Source organism: Oncorhynchus clarkii, unplaced genomic scaffold, assembly GCF_045791955.1.
Source record: "Oncorhynchus clarkii lewisi isolate Uvic-CL-2024 unplaced genomic scaffold, UVic_Ocla_1.0 unplaced_contig_11125_pilon_pilon, whole genome shotgun sequence".
Classification (NCBI taxonomy): Eukaryota; Metazoa; Chordata; class Actinopteri; order Salmoniformes; family Salmonidae; genus Oncorhynchus; species Oncorhynchus clarkii.
The window spans coordinates 136,392-162,574 of record NW_027261086.1 but is presented as its reverse complement, the minus strand read 5'-3'; the positions used below and the strand labels follow the sequence as shown (position 1 = coordinate 162,574).

At 44.8% G+C, this 26,183-nt stretch overlaps 1 protein-coding gene across 1 annotated transcript in view; it reads right to left on the bottom strand.

The window, feature by feature from the left end:
* The window catches only part of LOC139404707 (plexin-A4-like), a gene marked incomplete at its 3' end in the record, with an annotated part of 127,270 nt that extends 101,891 nt beyond the window's left edge, over window positions 1-25,379 (bottom strand). Inside the window, exons 1-3 of the mRNA XM_071147338.1 lie at window positions 25,315-25,379; window positions 19,595-19,721; window positions 14,244-14,375 (exon numbers count right to left, since the gene is read on the bottom strand). Of these exons, the coding sequence (XP_071003439.1) occupies window positions 14,244-14,375; window positions 19,595-19,721; window positions 25,315-25,379 (324 nt within the window). The remainder of the gene's footprint in view (window positions 1-14,243; window positions 14,376-19,594; window positions 19,722-25,314) is intronic.
* Window positions 25,380-26,183: the final 804 nt, after the last annotated feature.

Genomic DNA, 26,183 nt, shown 5'->3' with positions numbered 1-26,183 from the left:
TGAAGATATCCCTCTAGTGGTGTGGGGGCTGTGCTTTGGCAAAGTGGGTGGGGTTATATCCTGCCTGTTTGGCCCTGTCCGGGGGTATCATCGGATGGGGCCACAGTGTCTCCTGACCCCTCCTGTCTCAGCCTCCAGTATTTATGCTGCAGTAGTTTGTCGGGCGGCTAGGGTCAGTCTGTTATATCAGGAGTATTTCTCCTGTCTTATCCGGTATCCTGTGTGAATTTAAGTATGCTCTCTCTAATTCTCTCTTTCTCTCTTTCTTTCTCTCTCTCTCAGAGGACCTGAGCCCTAGGACCATGCCTCAGGACTACCTGGCATGATGACTCCTTGCTGTCCCCAGTCCACCTGGACATGCTGCTGCTCCAGTTTCAACTGTTCTGCCTGCGGCTATGGAACCCTGACCTATACACCGGACGTGCTACCTGTCCCAGACCAGCTGTTTCCAACTCTCTCTCCAATGATCGGCTATGAAAAGCCAACTGACATTTACTCCTGAGGTGCTGACTTGTTGCACCCTCGACAACTACTGTGATTATTATTATTTGACCATGTTGGTCATTTATGAACATTTGAACAACTTGGCCGTGTTCTGTTATAATCTCCACCCGATACAGCCAGAAGAGGACCGGCCACCCCTCATAGCCTGCTTCCTCTCTAGGTTTCTTCCTAGGTTTTGGCCTTTCTAGGGAGTTTTTCTTAGCCACTGTGCTTCTACATCTGCATTGTTTGCTGTTTGGGGTTTTTAGACTGGGTTTCTTTACAGCACTTTGAGATATCAGCTGATGTAAGAAGGGCTATATAAATACATTTGATGTGATTGAGAAAGGCTTCCGTAGGCAGACCTGGCTCTCAAGAGACGACTGATGAGGTGTAAACTGAGATGCACTTCCTAACCTCCTGCCCAATGTATGACCATATTAGAGACACATATTTCCCTCAGATAACACAGATCCACAAAGAATTAAAAAACAAAGCCGATTTTAATAAACTCCCACATCTACTGGGTGAAATTCCACAGTGTGCCATCACAGCAGCAAGATTTGTGACCTGTTGCCACAAGAAAAGGGCAACCAGTGAAGAACAAACACCATTGTAAATACAACCCATATTTATGCTTATTTATTTTCCCTTGTGTACTTTAACCATTTGCACATCGTTACAACACTGTATATTTACATAATATGACATTTGTAATGTCTTTATTCTTTTGGAACTTCTGTGAGTATAATGTTTACTGTTCATTTTTATTGTTTATTTCACGTTTGTATATTATCTACTGCTTTGGTTTGCTTTGGCAATGTTAACATATGTTTCCCATGCCAATAAAGCCCCTTGAATTGAATTGAGAGAGAGACAGAGAGAGACAGAGAGAGACAGAGAGAGACAGAGAGAGAGACAGAGAGAGAGACAGAGAGAGAGACAGAGAGAGAGAGAGACAGAGAGAGACAGACACAGAGAGAGAGAGAGACAGACAGAGACAGAGCGAGACAGAGAGAGAGACAGAGAGAGATAGACAGAGACAGACAGACAGAGACAGACAGACAGACAGACAGACAGACAGACAGACAGGGACAGTGTAGAGAAATGAGGAAGCCTCAGGCTGAGGTCTAGTGAATGGGTCTCTACACATCCACAACCCTCTGGTTAATTGAAGGGTCTGAGTCATTCACTCAGAAAGGACAAAACAGACACAGCCTCCCAGTGTTGGCTAAACCACAGTGCACGAGTGTGTGCGCCTGTATGTGTGTGTGTGTCTGCGCTCATACTGAGGAGTGTGTGTGTGTGTGTGTGTGTGTGTGTGTGTGTGTGTGTGTGTGTGTGTGTGTGTGTGTGTGTGTGTGTGTGTGTGTGTGTGTGTGTGTGTGTGTGTGTGTGTGCGTGTGTGTGTGTGTGTGTGTGTGTGTGTGTGTGTGTGTGTGTTGGAAGGATGATGTGAGCCAGAGCTAACCGCTAACAATAGCCTGGAGAATTTCATCGTTCTGTAGCTTATCAGGCATAAATATTAATGTGGACACCACAACAACTAAACCACCAGAGAGAGATAGAGAGAGAGAGAACAACTTGAGACAGAGACAGAGGGGAGGGGTTTCTCTCAGTGTACCCACTCCATCCACCTCACATTTTGTTTCCATCTTAGACAAGTATCTTAAAAATATCCTGAAACAAGGTAAAAACTCGGACACAAACAGTAGTGGCTCTACAAAATGAAAAGACGTATTGACATGCCTTAGACAGGCTACCAGACTGGATGTAGAGCCCTGAGGGACTGTAGTACAGAGTTGTCTTAGACAGGCTACCAGACTGGATGTAGAGCCCTGAGGGAAAGTAGTACAGAGTTGTCTTAGACAGGCTACCAGACTGGATGTAGAGCCCTGAGGGACTGTAGTACAGAGTTGTCTTAGACAGGCTACCAGACTGGATGTAGAGCCCTGAGGGACTGTAGTACAGAGTTGTCTTAGACAGGCTACCAGACTGGATGTAGAGCCCTGAGGGACTGTAGTACAGAGTTGTCTTAGACAGGCTACCAGACTGGATGTAGAGCCCTGAGGGACTGTAGTACAGAGTTGTCTTAGACAGGCTACCAGACTGGATGTAGAGCCCTGAGGGACTGTAGTACAGAGTTGTGTACAGAACGTATCATGAATGTTTAACAAACGTCCCAAAATAATGTTCCATGTACTCACAGTGGGATATAGGTATACTCTCTGTTCAGCTGCCATGTTGTACTCACAGTGGGATATAGGTATACTCTCTGATCAGCTGCCATGTTGTACTCACAGTGGGATATAGGTATACTCTCTGTTCAGCTGCCGCGTTGTACTCACAGTGGGATATAGGTATACTCTCTGTTCATCTGCCATGTTGTACTCACAGTGGGATATAGGTATACTCTCTGTTCATCTGCCATGTTGTACTCACAGTGGGATATAGGTATACTCTCTGTTCAGCTGCCGCGTTGTACTCACAGTGGGATATAGGTATACTCTCTGTTCATCTGCCGTGTTGTACTCACAGTGGGATATAGGTATACTCTCTGTTCAGCTGCCATGTTGTACTCACAGTGGGATATAGGTATACTCTCTGATCAGCTGCCATGTTGTACTCACAGTGGGATATAGGTATACTCTCTGTTCATCTGCCATGTTGTACTCACAGTGGGATATAGGTATACTCTCTGTTCAGCTGCCGTGTTGTACTCACAGTGGGATATAGGTATACTCTCTGATCAGCTGCCATGTTGTACTCACAGTGGGATATAGGTATACTCTCTGATCAGCTGCCATGTTGTACTCACAGTGGGATATAGGTATACTCTCTGTTCATCTGCCATGTTGTACTCACAGTGGGATATAGGTATACTCTCTGTTCAGCTGCCGTGTTGTACTCACAGTGGGATATAGGTATACTCTCTGATCAGCTGCCATGTTGTACTCACAGTGGGATATAGGTATACTCTCTGTTCATCTGCCATGTTGTACTCACAGTGGGATATAGGTATACTCTCTGTTCATCTGCCGTGTTGTACTCACAGTGTGATATAGGTATACTCTCTGATCAGCTGCCATGTTGTACTCACAGTGGGATATAGGTATACTCTCTGTTCAGCTGCCATGTTGTACTCACAGTGGGATATAGGTATACTCTCTGTTCATCTGCCATGTTGTACTCACAGTGGGATATAGGTATACTCTCTGTTCAGCTGCCGTGTTGTACTCACAGTGGGATATAGGTATACTCTCTGATCAGCTGCCATGTTGTACTCACAGTGGGATATAGGTATACTCTCTGTTCAGCTGTGTTTGGGACAGGGGTGAGTGTTTGGGAGGAGGGTGAGTGTTTGGGAGGGGGGTGAGTGTTTGGGAGTGGGGTGAGTGTTTGGGAGGGGGGTGAGTGTTTGGGAGGTGGGTGAGTGTTTGGGAGTGGGGTGAGTGTTTGGGAGGGGGGTGAGTGTTTGGGAGGGGGGTGAGTGTTTGGGAGGGGGGTGAGTGTTTGGGAGGGGGGTGAGTGTTTGGGAGTGGGGTGAGTGTTTGGGAGGGGGGTGAGTGTTTGGGAGGTGGGTGAGTGTTTGGGAGGTGGGTGAGTGTTTGGGAGTGGGGTGAGTGTTTGGGAGGGGGGTGAGTGTTTGGGAGGGGGGTGAGTGTTTGGGAGGGGGGTGAGTGTTTGGGAGGAGGGTGAGTGTTTGGGAGGGGGGTGAGTGTTTGGGAGGGGGGTGAGTGTTTGGGAGGAGGGTGAGTGTTTGGGAGGTGGGTGAGTGTTTGGGAGGGGGGTGAGTGTTTGGGAGGAGGGTGAGTGTTTGGGAGGAGGGTGAGTGTTTGGGAGGGGGTGAGTGTTTGGGAGGTGGGTGAGTGTTTGGGAGGTGGGTGAGTGTTTGGGAGGGGGTGTGAGTGTTTGGGAGGGGGTGTGAGTGTTTGGGAGGGGGCTGAGTGTGGTTGGGAGATTAGTGTGTGTGTGTGTGTGTGTGTTCAGTAATACTCGTTTCCCTAAATAGCATGTACATCTACTGTTGATTGCCCCAGTGGGCCCTTCCCTCCCCTGATGTTTAGTATAAACACCTTCTCTAAGTGGAACACAGTCTTTAACTAGACTAACAGGGTAATTAACTAAAGGCAATATGTTACTACAGAGACTCTTACTATTAGCCCAAAAACACATCGTCTGTTGGTTTATTTTTGGCTTGGGGCCAAATGGATTGATAAGCCCCATAACGACAGGTATGTGTTATTGAGTCCTAAATACGAGACCACAGTTGAAGTCGGAAGACCTTAGCCAAATACATTTAATCATAGTAAAAATGCCCTGTCTTAGGTCAGTTAGGATCACCACTTTATTTTAAGAATGTGAAATGTCAGGATAGTAGAGTATAGTAGAGCTCTAATAGTAGAGCGAATGATTTATTTCATCACATTCCCAGTGGGTCAGAGGTTTACATACACTCAATTAGTATTTGGATAGCATTATGATGAAATAAATTAGTATTTGTTTAGAATTAGCATTGCCTTTAAATTGTTTAACTTGAATCAAACGTTTCGGGTAGCCTTCCACAAGCTTCCCACAATAAGTTGGGTGAATTTTGGCCCATTCCTCCTGACAGAGCTGGTGTAACTGAGTCAGGTTTGTAGGCCTCCTTCCTTTCACACGCTTTTCTGTTCTGCCCACAATTTTTCTATATGATTGAGGTCATGGCTGTGTGATGGCCACTCAATACCTCAATACCTTGACTTTATTGTCCTTAAGCCATTTTGCCACAACTTTGGAAGTATGCTTGGGGTCATTGTTCATTTGGAAGACCCTCTTGCGACCAAGCTTTAACTTCCTGACTGATGTCTTGAGATGTTGCTTCAATATAGCCACATACTTTTCCCCCTCATGATGCCATCTATTTTGTGAAGTGCACCAGTCTCTCCTGCAGCAAAGCACCCACACAACATGATGCTGCCACCCCTGTGCTTCATGGTTGGGAAGGTTGTTCTTCGTCTTGCAAGCGTCCCTCTTTTTCCTCCAAACATAACGATGGTCATTATGGCCAAACAGTTTGATTTTTGTTTCATCAGACCAGAGGACATTTCTCCAAAAAGTACGATCTTTGTCCCCATGTGCAGTTGCAACCCGTAGAACGAATCTCCTTCCTGAGCGGGATGACGGCTGAGTGGTCCCATGGTGTTTATACTTGTTTACTAGTGTTTGTACAGATGAACGTGGTACCTTCAGGCGTTTGAAAATTGCTCCCAAGGATGAACCAGACTTGTGGAGGTCTACAATTTTTTATCTGAGGTCTTGGCTGATTTCTTTTGATTTTCCCATGATGTCAAGCAAAGAGGCACTGAGTTTGAAGGTAGGCCTTGAAATACATCCACAGGTACACCTCCAATTAACTCAAATGATGTCAATTAGCCTATCAGAAGCTTCTAAAGCCATGACATCGTTTTCTGGAATTTTCCAAGCTGTTTAAAGGCACAGTCAACTTAGTGTATGTAAACTTCTGACCCACAGGAATTGTGATACAGTGAATTATAAGTGAAATAATCTGTCTGTAAACAATTGTTGGAAAATTACTTGTGTCATGCACAAAGTAGATATACTAATCGACTTGCAAAAATTATAGTTTGTTAACAAGAAATTTGTGGAGTGGTTGAAAAATTAGTTTTAATGACTCTAACCTAAGTGGATGTAAACTTCCCACTTCAACTGTGTATCTGATGTAGGACTACACAGCTATATGGCTGCATGATATTGGCCAATACAGTATACTGTTTCCCTTGTACTGGTGAATCAGCGATGATGATGTTCAATTCAGATACAAAGGGGAAAGGGGGAAACCTAGTCAGTTGTGCAACTGAATGTATTCAACTGAGATGTGTCTTCTGCATTTAACCCAACCCCTCTGAATCAGAGAGGTGCGGGGGGATGCCATTTACCTTGTCAGCTCAAGACTTCGTTCCCTTCCGTTTCATGCCTAACACAACCCAGGTGCACACACACAGGCAGACAGGATTTGGTGGCAGATGGGTGTTCTAAATGAGTAGAGAAGTTTTGATCTGGGCCTGGAGGTGTGACAGAGTCACCAAACAGAGGACCTCTCCCTCTTGACTGGAGGAGATGTCCCATGCTTATCACCAGACAGAGGACATTTCTGCTGAGAGATAACTACCAAAATGACTTTGATACACCCATAGGGCCTTCTGAACAAACAGACAGACAGAGACAGAGAGAGAGAGACAGAGAGAGACAGAGAGACAGAGACAGAGAGAGGTGGAAACTGAGCTGCACTTCCTAACCTCCTGTCCAACGTATGACCATATTAGAGATACATATTTCCCTCAGATTACACAGATCCACAAAGAATTCGAAAACAAATCCAATTTTGATAAACTCCCATATCTATTGGGTGAAATACCACAGTGTGCCATCACAGCAGCAAGATTTGTGACCTGTTGCCACAAGAAAAGGGCAACCAGTGAAGAACAAACACCTATATATACATATGTATAATATGACATTTGTAATGTCTGTATTCTTTTGGAACTTCTGTATGTGTAATGTTTACTGTTAATTTTTATTGTTTATTTCACTTTTGTATATTATCTACCTCACTTGCTTTGGCAATGTTAACACGTTTCCCATGCCAATAAAGCCCCTTGAATTGAAAATTGAATTGAGAGAGAGAGAGAGAGAGAGAGAGAGAGAGAGAGAGAGAAGAGAGAGAGAGAGAGAGAGAGAGAGAGAGAGAGAGAGAGAGAGAGATATTCCTCTCTATCTCTATTCCCCTCTCTCTCTACTCTCTCTATTCCTCTCTCTATTCCCCTCTCTTTCTATTCCTCTCTCCCCCCTCTCTCTCTATTCCTCTGTGTCTATTCCCTCTCTCTATTCCCCTCTCTCCGCTCTCTCTCTATTCCTCTCTCTCTACTCTCTCTCTATTCCCCTCTCTCTCTACTCTCTCTCTATTTCCCTCTCTCTCTACTCTCTCTCTATTCCTCTCTCTCTTTTCCCCTCTCTCTATTCCCCTCTCTTTCTATTCCACTCTCACCCCTCTCTCTCTCTATTTCTCTCTCTACTCTCTCTCTCTATTCTACTCTCTCTCTATTCCTCTCTCTACTCTCTCTCTCTATTCCCCTCTCTTTCTATTCCTCTTTCTCTATTCCTCTCTCTCCCGTCTCTCTCTCTATTCCTCTCTCTATTCCCCTCTCTCTCAATTCCTCTCTCTCTATTCTCTCTCTATATGCCCCTCTCTCCACTCTCTCTCCACTCTCTCTATTCCTCTCTCTCTACTCTCTCTCTATTCCCCTCTCTCTCTACTCTCTCTATATTCCTCTCGCTCTCTATTCCCCTCTCTCTATTCCCCTCTCTTTCTATTCCTCTCTCGCCCCTCTCTCTCTATTCCTCTCTCTCCCCTCTCTCTCTCTCTATTCCTCTCTCTATTCCCCTCTCTCTCAATTCCTCTCTCTCTATTCTCTCTCTATATGCCCCTCTCTCCTCTCTCTCTACTCTCTCTCTCTATTCCCCTCTCTCCCCTCTCTCTCTCTATCCCTCTCTCTCCCCTCTCTCCCTCTACTCAATCTCTATTTCTCTCTCTATTCCCCTCTCTCCCTCTACTCTCTCTCTATTCCTCTCTCTCTATTCCCCTCTCTCCCTCTACTCTCTCTCTATTCCTCTCTCTCTATTCCCCTCTCTCCCTCTACTCTCTCTCTATTCCCCTCTCTCCCCTCTCTCTCTACACTCTCTCTATTCTCCTCTCTCTCTATTCCCCTCTCTCTCTCTCTCTCTCTCTACGCTCTCTATTCCCCTCTCTCCCCCCTCACTCTCTACTCTCTCTCTCTGATGAGATCCCTATGAGAGGCAGTGAGAGGACGGTTTGAAGGGGAACCTTGAACCCTCCTGTGATGTTCAAACTGGAGCACTATCAGGATCATCAGCAGCCCTTCAAACACACAGGTATGCATGTACGCACTCTGCTGAGAAGACCAGCACGGCCCATAATCCTCCCTGTGGAGGTAAAGAGGCTCCCTCTGCCAACACAACCCTGCAGCTACATCAGAGGAGAGGAGGAACAGAGGAACAGAGGAGGAGAGAAAAGAGGAGAGGAGAGGAACAGAGGAACAGGTGAGGATAGAAAAGAGGAGAGGAGAGGAACAGAGGAGGAGGAGAGGAGGAGAGAAAAGAGGAGGAGAGGAAGAGAGGAGGAGGAGAGGAGAGGAGTGAAAAGAGGAGGAGAGGAAGAGAGGAGGAGGAGAGGAGGAGGAGGAGGAGAGGAGTGAAAAGAGGAGAGAAAAGAGGAGAGGAGAGGAACAGAGGAACAGGTGAGGAGAGAAAAGAGGAGAGGAGAGGAACAGAGGAGGAGGAGAGGAGGAGAGAAAAGAGGAGGAGAGGAAGAGAGGAGGGGGAGAGGAGAGGAGTGAAAAGAGGAGGAGAGGAAGAGAGGAGGAGGAGAGGAGGAGGAGAGGAGTGAAAAGAGGAGATAAAAGAGGAGAGGAGTGAAAAGAGGAGAGAAAAGAGGAGGAGAGGAGAGGAGAGAAAAGAGGAAGAGGAGAGAAAAGAGAAGGAGAGGAGGAGAGAAAAGAGGAGGAGAGGAGAGAAAATAGGAGGAAAGGAGGAGGAGAGGAGATGAGGAGAGGAGGAGAGAAAAGAGGAGGAGAGGAGGAGAGAAAAGAGGAGGAGAGAAGAGAAAGGAGGAGGAGAGGAAATGAGGAGAGGAGGAGAGAAAATAGGAGGACAGGAGAGGAGGAGAGAAAAGAGGAGGAGAGGAGGAGAGGAGAGGAGGAGAGAAAAGAGGAGGAGAGGAGAGAAAGGAGGAGGAGAGGAGATGAGGAAAAGCAGTGAGGTAGAGACATAAGGAGAGAAGAGGAAGGGTAAAGGAGTGAGAAGATAGAGGGGGCAGAAGGAGGTGAAAGTAAAGAACAGAGGACACTGCTGAGTGAGAGTACATTGGGTCCTGGAGGACAGGCTCTCTTTGTGTGTGTGTGTGTGTGTGTGTGTGTGTGTGTGTGTGTGTGTGTGTGTGTGTGTGTGTGTGTGTGTGTGTGTGTGTGTGTGTGTGTGTGTGTGTGTGTGTGTGTGTGAGAGAGAGAGAGAGAGACAGACAGAGAGACTGTGAAAGAGAGAGAGAGACAGAGAGACTGAGCGAGAGAGACAGAGAGACTGAGAAAGAGAGAGAGACAGACAGACAGACAGACAGACAGAGAGAGAGACAGACAGACAGAGCAGCACCGGTTCTCTTTATCATTCCTCCTGTGTGTTTGTGACACCACGGCCCCTCACCTCTCCAGGTCACATAGTCCCTCTCTCTCAGAGGGCAGTGTGCTCTGGTCAGATCTCTCTCAGAGGGCAGTGTGCGCTGGTCAGATCTCTCTCAGAGGTCAGATCCCAGGTCAGATCCCCCGTCAGATCTCTCTCAGAGGGCAGTGTGCTCTGGTCAGATCTCTCTCAGAGGCCAGATCCCAGGTCAGATCTTTCTCAGAGGTTACATCCCAGGTCAGATCTCTCTCAGAGGCCAGTGTGCTCTGGTCAGATCTCTCTCAGAGGTCAGATCCCAGGTCATATCTCTCTCTGAGGTCAGAGTGCTATGGTCAGATCTCTCTCAGAGGTCAGATCCCAGGTCAGATGTTTCTCAGAGGTCAGATCCCAGGTCAGATGTTTCTCAGAGGTCAGATCCCAGAACAGATCTCTCTCAGAGGTCAGATCCCAGGTCAGATCCCTCTCAGAGGTCAGATCCCCGGTCAGATCTCTCTCAGAGGGCAGTGTGCTCTGGTCAGATCTCTCTCAGAGGTCAGATACAAGGTCAGATCTCTCTGAGGTCAGATCCCAGGTCAGATCTCTCTCAGAGGTCAGATCCCAGGTTAGATCTTTCTCAGAGGTCAGATCCCAGGTCAGATCTCTCTGAGGTCAGATCCTAGGTCAGATCTCTCTGAGGTCAGATCCCAGGTCAGATCTCTCTCAGAGGCCAGTGTGCTCTGAGATGTATATAGTGCTGCTGCTACCACACCATAAACAACCCTTCAACACAAATAGAATAACCATGGACTGCCACCGGCTACACACCAACACATCTGAATACTCTCACCCCCTGTCTATGATGACTCTGAAGGTCAAAGGGCACCAGAAGGACTAGACAGGCTAGAGAGAGAGAAGTATGACCCAGAATGTCAAAGGGCACCAGAAGGACTAGACAGGCTAGAGAGAGATAAGTATGAACCAGAAGGTTAAAGGGCACCAGAAGGTCAAAGGTCACTGTTAGAGGAATTCAATTCCTATATGTTTATTACCCAATTCAATTAATACACTCAGCCCATTTCTAAGAATTTGTAAGATACTTATTTGCATAAAATGGGCGGAGACCAGTCTCAAAATCAAGCATTAGCGTTTATTCTCCAGAGTACTGAACATGATACAATTTACAACAGGTTATAAACTGAAAATGACGTCATAGGTTTTAAACTGTCCCGTTCCTCCGCCACTCCGATACAATGGCAGTGTAGTTCACAAACCTTCCTACATCGTCTCTCACCGGTTTAGATAATTTACGACCAGGCCAAGGTCTCCCTGTGTAGATAAGCGTTCTAGCCAGTCTGACGATAAGTTCATTCGTTTCTACCAAGGAACAGACAGTCATTGTTCTAACTCTTGATTATAATTACACACATTATATTCAGTACTAGGATTAAAATATAATTCATACATCTATACAGTAACATAATAATATTCTGATTAGTCAGTCCTGATTTAAATGTATACATAATTTAATCATTATTGATAATTATTATTGAGCAATTAGGGTTAAGTGCCTTGCTCAAGGGCAGATCGGCAGGTTTTTCACCTAGTGAGCTCGGGGATTATACTAGCGACCTTTCAGTTACTGGCCCAACACTAGGCTACCTACCGCCATGTGTGTGTGTGTGTGTGTGTGTGTGTGTGTGTGTGTGTGTGTGTGTGTGTGTGTGTGTGTGTGTGTGTACGCGTGTGTACACGTGTGTACGCGTGTGTGTGCACGAGTTTGAGTGTGTGCACGCATGTGTGTAATGTGTGTGTGACCCCGTGTGCACGTGAGAGAGAGAATCTTTACTTGCATCTAATGGACGGACACCACTCTGTTTATCCTCTTTTCTCACAGCATTCACCACCTCTTTTCTTTTTCACTTATATACACTCTCTCCATCTGCTTGGATAAACAACGTCCCTCTCACCTCTCCACAACCCACCAGACCCAGGCAGCAGGAATCACACATCCAGCCCCACTGTGAACAGACAGGGTGTTAACCACTAGTAAATGGGATCCAGCCCCACTGTGAACAGACAGGGTGTTAACCACTAGTAAATGGTAAACAGCCCCACTGTGAACAGACAGGGTGTTAACCACTAGTAAATGGTAAACATCCCCACTGTGTTAACCACTAGTAAATGGTAAACAGCCCCACTGTGAACAGACAGGGTGTTAACCACTAGTAAATGGTAAACAGCCCCACTGTGTTAACCACTAGTAAATGGTAAACAGCCCCACTGTGAACAGACAGGGTGTTAACCACTAGTAAATGGTAAACAGCCCCACTGTGTTAACCACTAGTAAATGGTAAACAGCCCCACTGTGAACAGACAGGGTGTTAACCACTAGTAAATGGTAAACAGCCCCACTGTGAACAGACAGGGTGTTAACCACTAGTAAATGGTAAACAGCCCCACTGTGTTAACCACTAGTAAATGGTAAACAGCCCCACTGTGTTAACCACTAGTAAATGGTAAACAGCCCCACTGTGAACAGACAGGGTGTTAACCACTAGTAAATGGTAAACATCCCCACTGTGTTAACCACTAGTAAATGGTAAACAGCCCCACTGTGAACAGACAGGGTGTTAACCACTAGTAAATGGTAAACAGCCCCACTGTGTTAACCACTAGTAAATGGTAAACAGCCCCACTGTGAACAGACAGGGTGTTAACCACTAGTAAATGGTAAACAGCCCCACTGTGTTAACCACTAGTAAATGGTAAACAGCCCCACTGTGAACAGACAGGGTGTTAACCACTAGTAAATGGTAAACAGCCCCACTGTGAACAGACAGGGTGTTAACCACTAGTAAATGGTAAACAGCCCCACTGTGTTAACCACTAGTAAATGGTAAACAGCCCCACTGTGTTAACCACTAGTAAATGGTAAACAGCCCCACTGTGAACAGACAGGGTGTTAACCACTAGTAAATGGTAAACATCCCCACTGTGAACAGACAGGGTGTTAACCACTAGTAAATGGTAAACATCCCCACTGTGAACAGACAGGGTGTTAAAACCTCTTAACCCTACCCCCTCCTTTTTCGAACATTCTGTTAAAAATCGCGCAACTTTTCAGCGTCCTGCTACTCATGCCAGGAATATAGTATACGCATATGATTAGTATGTGTGGATAGAAAGCACTCTGAAGTTTCTAAAACTGGTTAAATCACGGCTGTGACTATAACAGATCGTGTGTTTCATCGAAAAGCGCAAGAAAAACTGCTCACTGAAAGCTAAAAATAATATCCATGCGTCACTTTCATGAATTGTTAAAAGGGCACAAAATTAATTATGGACCTGCATGCAATTCCTACAGATTCCACACGATGTCGCCATTGTCGTCATTATCCGGGGAGTTATTTGTTGGTAAAACCAACTAACTGGATTCCATTTCTTCCGGTCTCCGCCAGGATGTTTTGAAGTGCACAGTTTCGGCCATTGATTTGAAGACGAGGAGCTATTGAATACACATCGCCCTGTAATCATTTTGATAGATTATAAACGTTTACTAATACCTAAAGTTGGATTACAAAAGTATTTCGAAGTGTTTTGTGAAAGTTTATCGTCGACTTTTTTAATTTCAAAAAATGACGCTGCGTTTTAAAACAATGTTATTTTCTGAATTACACAGCTTCCATAGATGGCTATTTTGGGTATATATGGACCGATTTAATCGAAAAAAAGACCCAATAGTGATGTTTATGGGGCATATAGGAGTGCCAAGAAAGAAGCTCGTCAAAGGTAATGAATGTTTTATATTTTATTTCTGCGTTTTGTGTAGCGCCGGCTACGCTAAATCTTTTGTTTACGTCGCATTCAGGCATTTTGGGGTGTTGCATGCTATCAGATAATAGCTTCTCATGCTTTCGCCGAAAAGCATTTTAAAAATCTGACTTGTTGGCTAGATTCACAACGAGTGTAGCTTTAATTCTATACCCTGCATGTGTATTTTGATGAACGTTTGAGTTTTAACGAGTACATTTAGCATTTAGCGTAGCGCATTTGCATTTCCAGGTGCCTAGTTGAGACATCTGCGTCTCAAGTAGGATCAAGAAGTTAACCACTAGTAAATGGTAAACAGCCCCACTGTGAACAGACAGGGTGTTAACCACTAGTAAATGGGATCCAGCCACACTGTGTTAACCACGAGTAAATGGTAAACAGACCCACTGTGAACAGACAGGGTGTTAACCACTAGTAAATGGTAAACAGCCCCACTGTGTTAACCACTAGTAAATGGTAAACAGCCCCACTGTGAACAGACAGGGTGTTAACCACTAGTAAATGGTAAACAGCCCCACTGTGAACAGACAGGGTGTTAACCACTAGTAAATGGTAAACAGCCCCACTGTGAACAGACAGGGTGTTAACCACTAGTAAATGGTAAACAGCCCCACTGTGAACAGACAGGGTGTTAACCACTAGTAAAGGGTGTGTGGGTATGTCAGGGTGTGTGTGGGGTGAGGGGTCACGTGACATACCTGTGTCTCTGACATGGCATATAGGAAGTGGTGGTCGGGGGAGAAGGCCATGTCCCGTTGGATTGGCCCTCGCTCCACTGCCTGGATCACCTCATACTGCAATGCACCATGGGAAGGCCCGTCCACCCTGATCTGGAAGCGGAGAGAAGGTGGGAAAGGAGGAGAGGAGAGGGGGACATGTTTAGGCAGCTGTTGGGGGTGGTGTGTGTGTCTGTCCTAGATGTGTGTGCTCAGCCAAAAGCAGAAAGTGGCCTCACCCAGACTTGGAGGAATGACAGGAGGCTCTAGGTCATATCCTCACATCTGCTCTACTATCACACACACACACACACACACACACACACACACACACACACACACACACACACACACACACACAGGGGCACGTTCCAACACAACACCTAAAAGCAGCCTCCTGGCTGTCATAACCCGCAAACACCCTGTTCTGACACCTGCCCAAAATGCTTCCCAGGGCATACATACACACACACAAATTAATAAGGGCTTGTGTCAGCGTGTGGGACAGCCGTTTTGTCAGACTTGTCAGAGTTCTACAGAAAACACCTGGTTAATATGCCCATGGCACCTTGAATAATATATCACTTGTTTTGTAAAGTTCAGAGGTCATAAACGGAAGTGGAAGATAATTGGCTGAGAGAGGGAGGTGGCACAACACATTCTGGGGGTCAATTCATAACACAACACATTCTGGGGGTCGATTCATAACACAACACATTATGGGGGTCGATTCATAACACAACACATTCTGGGGGTCATTTCATAACACAACACATTCTGGGGGTCGATTCATAACACAACACATTCTGGGGGTCATTTCATAAGACAACACATTCTGGGGGTCATTTCATAACACAACACATTCTGAGGGTCATTTCATAACACAACACATTCTGGGGGTCATTTCATAACACAACACATTCTGGGGGTCATTTCATAACACAACACATCAGAGAGCTGTTATTGCTGTTGACAACATACAATCTCGTAGAGCAGACAGGAACATAATACTGTCTTTATTTCAAAAGTCACTTTAGAGAATGTCTGTGATGTATGTTGGGGGGACATATAGTACCGAAGAACAACTTTGGCACGAAAATCGATTGTTCTTCCCCAAGCAGGGCAAAGTTAATTCCCTGTGCTACGTTTCCCTCTGACTCTGCTGCTGAGCTTTGGTTTCTATATCGAGAGAGATCTTGTTCCCCAACATAAAGCCTCTTTCAAAACTGATCCAGCTCCAATGCTTTTAGTTTCAAAGCTTCTGAAGAGCCTCACTCTCCCCCTGTCTCTCCCTCCCCCCTCTCGCTCTCTCTCTCCCTCCCTCTCTCTCTCTCCCCCTCTCTCTTCCCCCCCCCCCGCTCTCTCTCCCCCCTCTCTCTCTCTCCCCCTCTCTCTCGCCCCCTCTCACTCTCTCTCAGCCCCTCTCGCCCCCTCCCTCTCTCTCTCTCCCCCTCTCTCTCCCTCCCCCCTCTCACTCTCTCTCCGCCCCTCTCGCCCCCTCTCTCCCCCCCCCCCTCTCTCTCTGTTCTCTGTGCTAGAGTCCCTTCCTGCTGACTTTTTGCCTGGTGTCCTTAGTTAGTCCTTAGTTACTATAGTTGTGTGAATCTGAAAGGCCCAGAACACTATCAAAGCCTCCCCTTCAACACTTTCACTGGGACCCATTGTGCCACACGAGGGTCGAAAGAGAGACGGAGAAAAGAACAGCAAATAAAAGAGGAATAAAGGATAAAAGGAGCCTTCCACACGAGCCGGCGCCCCGATCCAGCAGGTGGGGTTATCTAATCGGCCTGATCGGGTGGGGGTCGGATTACGTCCCTTCTCCCCCCCATCCGTGTATGCTCAGTGGTGTCGTCCATCGCCAGGTGGAGAATATGAGGGCCAGCAGGCCATGCGTGGTGCAGACAAAGCCCAGGGAGAGAGAGGGCCATTGGGCCATTGTGGCCAATCCCTAGCCACTGGGGAGTAGGAATGGGAAGCTCTGCCTTTATCTCTACCACTGCTAAACAAATGACCCACTGGGGAAGAGGCAGCACGTCTGCTGGCATTACAGAGAGGGAGGGAGATGTCTTATGTTCCAGGCCTATTCCATATCCTGTGGAATTGTTCAACATCATTGCTTTGGCAGTACTTTTGTCGTGGCGGAGAAGCCTTTTTAACTGTGTTGAATGGAGGCCTGTCTGGGTGAGGAGAGGACATCATCTGATCAGCACCAACGACCAACGGGCTCTAGGTATCAGAAGAGCATGTTGCAACCCGACCTACTAGCTATCAGGACCCCATCATCACCATCACAACAGTCAACTGAATAGCTTTCATATCACAGATATACTGTATGTATATATGGCTGGTTAAGACTGGGTTGTTATTATGTTATTATCAGTATTCATGTCCTGTTTAAGACACTCAAGATAAATGATTCATTCTCTGACACGCCACCCAACGGTATAATCTATTTCTATTCCGCATTAATACATTCATATAAAGTGGATTAGGTACTTGGGATCTTAACTGGATTACATGCTAATCTCTGCTATCACATTATTACTGTAGAATGAATGAGATTCCCTGGAAGGCAGTCCCTCTTAATGCCCACTGAATCTGGAGGAGAGAGATTCCCAGGAAGGCAGTCCATCTTAATGCCCACTGAATCTGGAGGAGAGAGATTCCCAGGAAGGCAGTCCCTCTTAATGCCCACTGAATCTGGAGGAGAGAGATTCCCAGGAAGGCAGCCCCTCTTAATGCCCACTTAATGCCCATAACCAGCCTTTCACATGGTTATCAGTATGATTTATGGGAGACTGGGCAAACCTTGGCTCACACTGCCCACTGTCGAAGTGTCTCAACGTGTGTGTTGTTCTCTATACTGATCTTAAGGGTGTGTGTGTGTGTGCGCGTGCGTTTGCGCATGTGAATATGTGTGTGTAAATTCATTGTGGGGCCCAAAGGTATAGCATTCAGATCATAGATCCTACACTGCGCTATGCTGCTGTAGATCAGTGGCTGTGGAAGCAACTGTCTGTCTGTCTGTCTGTCTGTCTGTCTGTCTGTCTGTCTGTCTGTCTGTCTGTCTGTCTAGCTGCCTGCAGAAACAGAGTGAGAAAACTCTACACTGCATCAGTGAGAAGCCTGCAGCCCTACACACACACAGCCACATATCATGTCCACCTAGTGGCCACCGGCTGCAACAACAGCAGCAGATGAAGCTCCACACTGCTACAATACTGAGATGGTATTAGAGATGGTAACTAAGAGCTGCTAAAACATGTACATTATCATCAAAACAGTTTCTGTTGTGGTGAGTTGATCTCAACCTTCAAAAGTGAGATTGTTTCAGCTAAACAAGTGAAGGATACTGGCACATCAATGGCAGCCACGAACCCTCACTGTTGTTTTAATTCCCTTATTTTATACAACACCTCAACATCTCGTTCATGGGAAATGTTTAGGTGTCGTATGGTGCTATAGGGAAATGTTTTCTATGCTAGTGAATTAAGCCTTGGCTATTGTGTAGCATCTGTATTCAGCCTTGTCTCTGTATGATAGAGAACGACTAGGCTCTATCACTGAGTGAGCTCTATCCCTGAGTGAGCTCTATCCCTGAGTGAGCTCTATCACTGAGTGAGCTCTATCCCTGAGTGATCTCTATCGCTGAGTGAGCTCTATCGCTGAGTGAGCTCTATCACTGAGGGATCTCTATCACTGAGTGAGCTCTATCACTGAGTGAGCTCTATCACTGAGTGATCTCGATCACTGAGTGAGCTCTATCACTGAGTGAGCTCTATCACTGAGTGAGCTCTATCACTGAGTGATCTCTATCACTGAGTGAGCTCTATCACTGAGTGAGCTCTATCACTGAGTGATCTCTATCGCTGAGTGAGCTCTATCACTGAGTGAGCTCTATCACTGAGGGATCTCTATCACTGAGTGAGCTCTATCACTGAGTGAGCTCTATCACTGAGTGATCTCGATCACTGAGTGAGCTCTATCACTGAGTGAGCTCTATCACTGAGTGAGCTCTATCACTGAGTGATCTCTATCACTGAGTGAGCTCTATCACTGAGTGAGCTCTATCACTGAGTGATCTCCATGGGGCAAACAGATAACAGGTGTGATAGAGAGAGAGACCATTGTAACACCATTGTAAATACAACCCATATTTATGTTCATTTATTTTTCATTTTGTACATTAACTATTTGCACATCATCTAACATTTGTAATGTCTTTATTCTTTTGGAACTTTAGTGTAATGTTTATTGTACATTTGTAAAAAAAAATCCACGGTTTATTATCTAGTTCACCTGCTTTGACAATGTTAACATATGTTTCCCCTGGCAATAAAGCCTTTCATTGAAATTGAATTGGATTGAATTGAGAGGGAGGGAGGGGGGGGGGATAGAGGGAGGGAAGACATTCTGGTGTGAAAACCATAGGAGCTCTTCAGTTTCCTCACACTGGCAAGGACTAGCCCAGAGCACATGGAAATTATGGCACTTCCTCTGGCTCGACTCAACATCCATTATCACAGGGCCAAAGACGGCCCGTGGATGCTGGAATCAAACAACTCTACTACAAAAGCTAAATACACATGTATTATTATCAATAATTAAAATATTCTATGAACAAATCTTGAAAATAAAAGTGTATTGCAAGAGATGATTAAAACATCACACTAAGCTTATCCCCTTGTGTATCAAACCCTATCCACTAAACACCTTTCAAAAATCCATAGCAATGAGGCTGTAGCTTTAACTTTCTACAGGCGACAATTGCCCTTTTAAAACATTTGTGCACTCCTATTCTACACCTAGGCCTGTCCATTGATTTTGGATAATCTGTGTGAGCCTCAGAAACTCACAAGACTGCTGCCACTTTACCTTAGGCAGAGAGAGGGACAGCCCTCGTTACAGGTCCCAGAGAGAGGGAGAGAAAGAGGGAGAGAAAGAGAGAGAGGGAGAAGGTGAGAGAGGAGAAAGAGTGAAAAGAAAAAGAAGGAAAGAAAGTGAGAGAAGAACCCTTCTGGAAGGGAGACAGGATCCTAAACTCCAGCCAGCCAGCCGTGGCCAGGAGGGAGCAGGAGATAAGCACATTTCACAGGAGTGGAGAAAGGACCCAAACAGAACAGAACACAGTCCGAAGACAAAACGATGAAACACATTCCTGAGCCCTTGTGTGTGAACGAGAGGGATCTAGTGAAGACAGAATAGACAGGACGATGGCGCTAGCTAGCTACATCAACTAGGGCGCACTGTATTGAAATACATATAGCAAATCTCAATAGACAGCCAATTAAAACAGCAGAAACCTATATGTGGCATGGGCTCATTAGAGACACAGCTATGGAGTAGGAGTGTGGGAGTGTGGGAGTGATTTCCATTGGCATGGGGTGGAGAAGGGTGGCACAGAGATGCCCATCACACAGAGCTGAGGTCTGTTTGGTATGGCACACCTCGCCCACCACACTAGCAGAGGAAGTTGGACGCAGTCAAAGTGTCGACACAGTGCATTGTGGGCCATATAACCAGCAGTGTTGAGTGGGTTGACCAAAGCTCACATCCAATGTCATGTTAGAACAAGCCAAGAGTGAGACATTGTGTAAATCATCAAACATCTCATCACATAAAGAACCTACAGTGAAGTGGCCATTGGAAACAAGGGGGAAAGAATCTGGGAGCATCATCAATGTGGGAGGCTTTTCATACCACCATTCCATCCACAGGATAGAGGCTCTCCACTGTGTTCAGTGGCATATAAATATCATTACCATAAAGGGCATTCAATCAATGACCTTTAAGTGCAGTGACAACACTCTGCACCAACGTGCCACAGCATCGGAACACGACTGGTCACGCTCAGCCTCAGGTTACCTTTTGTCAAACGTTCAGCCGACGTCGCCCATTCAACAGAGAAGGAGAGAGATAGAGAGAAGGAGAGAGATAGAGAGAGAGACAGAGAGAGACAGAGAGAAAGAGAAACAGAAAGAGAGAGAAGGAGAGAGATAGAGAGAAGGAGAGGGAGATAGAGACAGAGAGAGAGAAAGAGAAAGCTGAGTCTACTATGCTCACATGTGATGGGCCGAGGATTATGGTAAGATGAGCACAAGAACTCCACCATCCTCACACTACCCCCACCCAAGTTGCATGACACAAATTCTATCTTAAATAATAAACACATTTCATTTGCATAATAAGAGTTTACTTTTAATTGAAAAATCCTATTTTAATAGTTATTGTTGGATTGTGAGTGTTTGTCTCATTTTGAAGGTAAAGAAAAAAAAAGTTATGAAATCTTTTTACGTTGCATGTTGGAATTTACAAGGATTGATGTCCTCTGCTTTTGGACTAAAGAGCAGAAACCCAGAAAGAAATTGATGATGTTGATATTGTAGTACTACAGGAAACATGGTGCAGAGGTGATGTTTCCACTGGCTGTCCACTAGGTTATAGGGAGATAATCATACCATCCACTAAATGAAAAGGAATCTAACAGGGCAGAGACTCAGGGGGAATGCTAATATGGTATAAATCTGAACTAACTCATTCAATCGAATTGATCAAAACAGGAGAATTCTTTATATGATTAAGAATCAACAAGGAGACTATCTTGACAGATAAAAACATCTTCCTCTGTGCCACATACATTCCCCCCTCAGAGTCACCCTACTTCAATGAAGAGAGTTTCTCCATTCTAGAGGGGGAAATTAGTCACTTTCAGGCCCAAGGCAACGTCCTGGTCTGTGGAGACCTGAATGCTAGAACAGCAGAAGAACAAGACACTATTAACAGTCAGGGGATAAACACCTACCAGGAAGCAACAACGTTTCCCTCACCACATACCCCCACAGAAACAACTATGACAAAGTGAAAAACAAAAACGGAGTACAGCTCGTGAAGCTCTGTGGAACACTGGGTCTGTACATAGTCAATGGTAGGCTGAGAGGGGACTCTTTTGGTAGGTAAACCTACAGCTCTGTCGAACACTGGGTCTGTACATAGTCAAAGGTAGGCTGAGAGGGGACTCTTTTGGTAGGTTCACAGTCAGCCCACTAACACCTCTCTCAGACCACAGTAAAATCACAGTGTATCTGAGAAGAGCAGAGCCCAACCATGAAGCATCACGGCCCAATAAATTACATGGTACAAAACAGGCCTATAGATGGAGTGCAAACAGTACAGACATCTACCAAAAAGCAATTAGTAGCCAAAAAATACAATCTCTCCTGGACAACTTTTAGCCTTAACAAGCAATGAAGGTGTAAATGTGGCTGTTCGGAACACAAACTTTACATTGGACAAATTGGCCTCCTTGGCTAATCTAAAGAAGCAGAAGAGCAAACCAGAAATAACAGATCATGAAAAATGGTTTGATAATGATTGCAAAAATCTAAGAAAGTCATTGAGAAATATATCTAATCAAAAACACAGAGAACCAGCCAACAAAAATATACGCCTTCAATATGGGGAAACACTGAAACAATACAAACACACCCTAAGAACAAAAAAGGAACAGCACATTAGAAATCAGCTGGATGGATTGAGGAATCCATAGAATCAAACCACTTCTGGGAGAATTGGAATAAATTAAACAAACCTCATCATGAGGAATTGGCTATCCAAAATGGGGATATGTGGAGAAATCATTTTGCAAACCTCTACAGCAATATAACATAGAGCCCAGAACAAAAAGATATACAGGAAAAATTACAAATCCTTGAATCAGCAGTCAAAGACTATCAGAATCCTGTGGATACCCCAATTACAGAAGAATAATTATTGGAAGAACTATGTACTCTCCAACCCAAAAAGGCCTGTGGTGCTGATGGTATTTTAAATGAAATGATCAAATATACAGACCACAAATTCAAATTGGCTATACTCAAACTCTTCAACATTATCCTCACTGCAGGTTTTTTCCCCGATATTTGGAACCAGGGATTGATCACACCAATCTATAAAAATGGAGACAAATTTGACCCAAATAATTACAGAGGAATTTGCATTAACAGCAACTTGGGGAAAATTCACTGCAGTATTATAAATAGCAGACTACATCATTTCCTTGACGAACACAACGTCCTGAGCAGAAGCCAGATTGGATTTCTAAAAATTATCGTACAACAGACCACATTTACACCCTCCACACTCTAATTGATAAACAAGTAAACAAAAAAGGCTACTCGTGTTTTGTAGATTTCAAGAAAGCATTTGATTCAATTTGGCACGAAGGTCTTTTTTATGAACTAATAGAAAGTGGTATTGGAGGGAAAACGTGATTTTATTAAATCAATGTACACTAAAAACAAATGTGCGGTTAAAATTGGCAACAAGCAAACAGACTTCTTCTCTCAGGGACGGGGAGTGAAACAGGGCTGTCCAATAAGTCCAACACTATTTAACATCTACATTAATGAATTAACAACAAGCAAACAGACTTCTTCTCTCAGGGACGGGGAGTGAAACAGGGCTGTCCAATAAGTCCAACACTATTTAACATCTACGTTAATGAATTAACAACAAGCAAACAGACTTCTTCTCTCAGGGACGGGGAGTGAAACAGGGCTGCCCAATAAGTCCAACACTATTTAACATCTACATTAATAAATTGGCAAAAACATTAGAAGAATCGGCAGCACCTGGTATCACCCTACACAACACTGAAATCAAGTGTCTGCTGTACGCAGATGACCTGGTGCTGCTGACTCCCATTAAAGAGGGGTTACAGCAGCACCTAGATCGTCTTCACAGGTTCTGTCAGACCTGGGCTCTGACCGTTATCCACAGGTTCTGTCAGACCTGGGCTCTGACCGTTATCCACAGGTTCTGTCAGACCTGGGCTCTGACCGTTATCCACAGGTTCTGTCAGACCTGGGCTCTGACCGTTATCCACAGGTTCTGTCAGACCTGGGCTCTGACCGTTATCCACAGGTTCTGTCAGACCTGGGCTCTGACCGTTATCCACAGGTTCTGTCAGACCTGGGCTCTGACCGTTAACCACAGGTTCTGTCAGACCTGGGCTCTGACCGTTTACCTAAAATAAAACAAATATAATGATATTCCAAAAAAGGTTAAAAAAAATAAGGATGACAAATATAAATTTGGACTCAGTTCTATTAGAACACACCAAAAACTACACATATCTAGGACTAAATATCAGCAACACAGGTAGCATTCACATGGCTGTGAATGAGCTGAGAGACAAAGCAAGAAGAGCATTCTATGCCATTAAAAGGAACATCAAAATCGAAATTCCAATTAGAATTTGGCTCAAAAATTTTAAATAAGTTATAGAACCAATTGCTCTATATGGCAGTGAAGTATGGGGTCCAATCTCTAACAATGAATTTACCAAATGGGACAAACATCCAATCGAAATACTGCATGCAGAGTTTTGCAAGACTGTATTGCAAGTGCAAAGAAAAACTCCAAATAACGCATGTAGAGCAAGATAATATTTCTTTCCCAAAATTCTAATTCAATACAAAGCATTTGAAACTATAAAAGATAAAGAAAAAATAAAATATTTATTGGGCGAAAAGCCAAAATGTGCAGTTTTGGCAGTCAAATATGTGTCCTCCTGCCAAAACCTGAGGGACAGCCAGTGAAAAGTGCAAAGTAATGTCGATAATATTTCCCATCTTGTTTTGTTTTGTCTTTCATACCATGTCATGTGTCTTCTCAGTCATGTTGACACTGGTCTACTACCATTTATTTAATGTATTGTTGTTCTCACTAATATTGTTTTTGTAGTTGTTGTTAATGGTAATCCCATGTCCACTACGACTATTATTATTGCTCTTGGTCTCACCATTTATTTATATATAAATATATATTTTTATTTTATTTTTATTTTTCGATATGTATACTTTGACAATGTAAGTAATAATGAACTTGACATGTCAATAAAGTCAATTGAATTGAATTGAAAGACAAGGAGAGAGAAGGAGAGAGAGATGGAGAGAGAGAGACACAGAGAGAGAGAGAGAAATATAGGGAGAGAGAGAGAAAGAGAGAGAGAAGGAGAGATAGAGAGAGAGAGAGAGAGAAAGAGAGAGAAGGAAAGAGAGAGAGAGAGAGAGAGAGCGGAGAGAGAGAGAGAGAGAGAGAGGGGGGGTTAAAGATAAAAAGAAAGAGAGAGGGAAAACAAAGGAGCATCAGTCTTCTAACGGCAACGTGTTTCAACGTGGGTACTTACTCATCAAGACAGGGTTATAATGCTAGCTGTCTCCTTTATTCCATTGGGCGAGTCAGAGATTATATGGCAGGAGACAGAGAGAGAGAGAGAGAGAGAGAGAGAGAGAGAGAGAGAGAGAGAGAGAGAGAGAGAGAGAGAGAGAGAGAGAGAGAGAGAGAGAGAGAGGAGGAGTGTGGGGGCGGGAACTTGGAACCATTCTCAGTGTCAATCAATGCTAGTCATAAACGCTCCCTTCCATATTCACTGTTAGAACATCAATATTGAGCTTCAGGCTGAGCGTCTCTGTGAAGCTGAGTTGGAGGGGCTCGGGGATGAGATGACATTCATCTGTAGCATTAGAAACAATACAGTACAATGGAACAGAGAGCGAGCCGTCAGACTCCTTAACAACCCATCATGGAGTCTTTGTTGAGGTGCAGCATTACACAACAAGAGGAAGTCAATCTGCTGATGTGGTTTCTATAGGCGTTGTTTCTGCCTGTCTGCCTCACCACTGTGTTGGACTGTAATTCCTCCTTACTCCTAAAGTTGATGATACTGTGAATTGACAAGAGCGATCTGATAGTATTGTATGAATGTAGACGTTCATACTGCACATGTGGAGGATGTATGTCACTGTGTTCTTGTCCTTGTGATTATGCATTCTAAATGGCCACAGGCAGAATTAATACACTTACATTCCATAGTATTCAATCTGAAATAAACAGCTGTGAGTATTCAACAGGCACAGAAAAAGCCTTGAAGAAACAGCTTCTATCGGCCTACTTCACAGTGTGAGAAGTGGAAAACCCTGCGGTGTGAAACCTAAGCAGGTCCACTCTCTCCTTCCCTCCCTCTCTGTTTCATCCCAGTGATTAGACCTACCTGCTACACAGCTGGATTTTAATTAACAACTTTCTAGAGTTGCCACGGTAACCCAAGTTCTCCATGCTGACGAGGAGGGGAAATGTAATCGTTAGCCACAGCGGCTAACTGCCCCGGTTCTCGTGAGGTATCGGAGCCACAGTGGATGTGTGACCCTCAAATTGGGCCGCCTGTGGAGTCTGGTTCCTCTCGAAGTCTCTCCCCAATGAGGTGTTCTGGCTTGCCGGCGTCTCCTAGGCTTTCTCTAGGTCTTTCTCTAGGTCTTTCTCTAGGTCTTTCTCTAGGTATTTCTCTAGGGCTTCCTCTAGGTCTTTCTCTAGGTCTTTCTCTAGGTCTTTCTCTAGGTCTTTCTCTAGGTCTTTCTCTAGGCCTTTCTCTAGGTCTTTCTCTAGGTCTTTCTCTAGGTATTTCTCTAGGTCTTTCTCTAGGGCTTCCTCTAGGTCTTCCTCTAGGTCTTTCTCTAGGTCTTTCTCTAGGTCTTTCTCTAGGTCTTTCTCTAGGGCTTCCTCTAGGTCTTTCTCTAGGTCTTTCTCTAGGTCTTTCTCTAGGTCTTTCTCTAGGGCTTTCTCTAGGTCTTTCTCTAGGTCTTTCTCTAGGTCTTTCTCTAGGTCTTTCTCTAGGTCTTTCTCTAGGTCTTTCTCTAGGTCTGAGTTGATGTTCAGCATTTGGAAACAACATATTCTATTGATTATCACATCTCAGTCTCTTTCCTCAACCTTTCAAACTTCTCTTCTCTTACAAACGTCTTCTCTTTTTCTATTACAGACAGGCAGAGATCCGGCCCTCGCTCACACTGGGTGCAAATGGAAGCAGTGGGGGAGCCAGAGGAGAGGACTGTGAAGGAGAAGAGGACATTAGCAGGCTGGGTA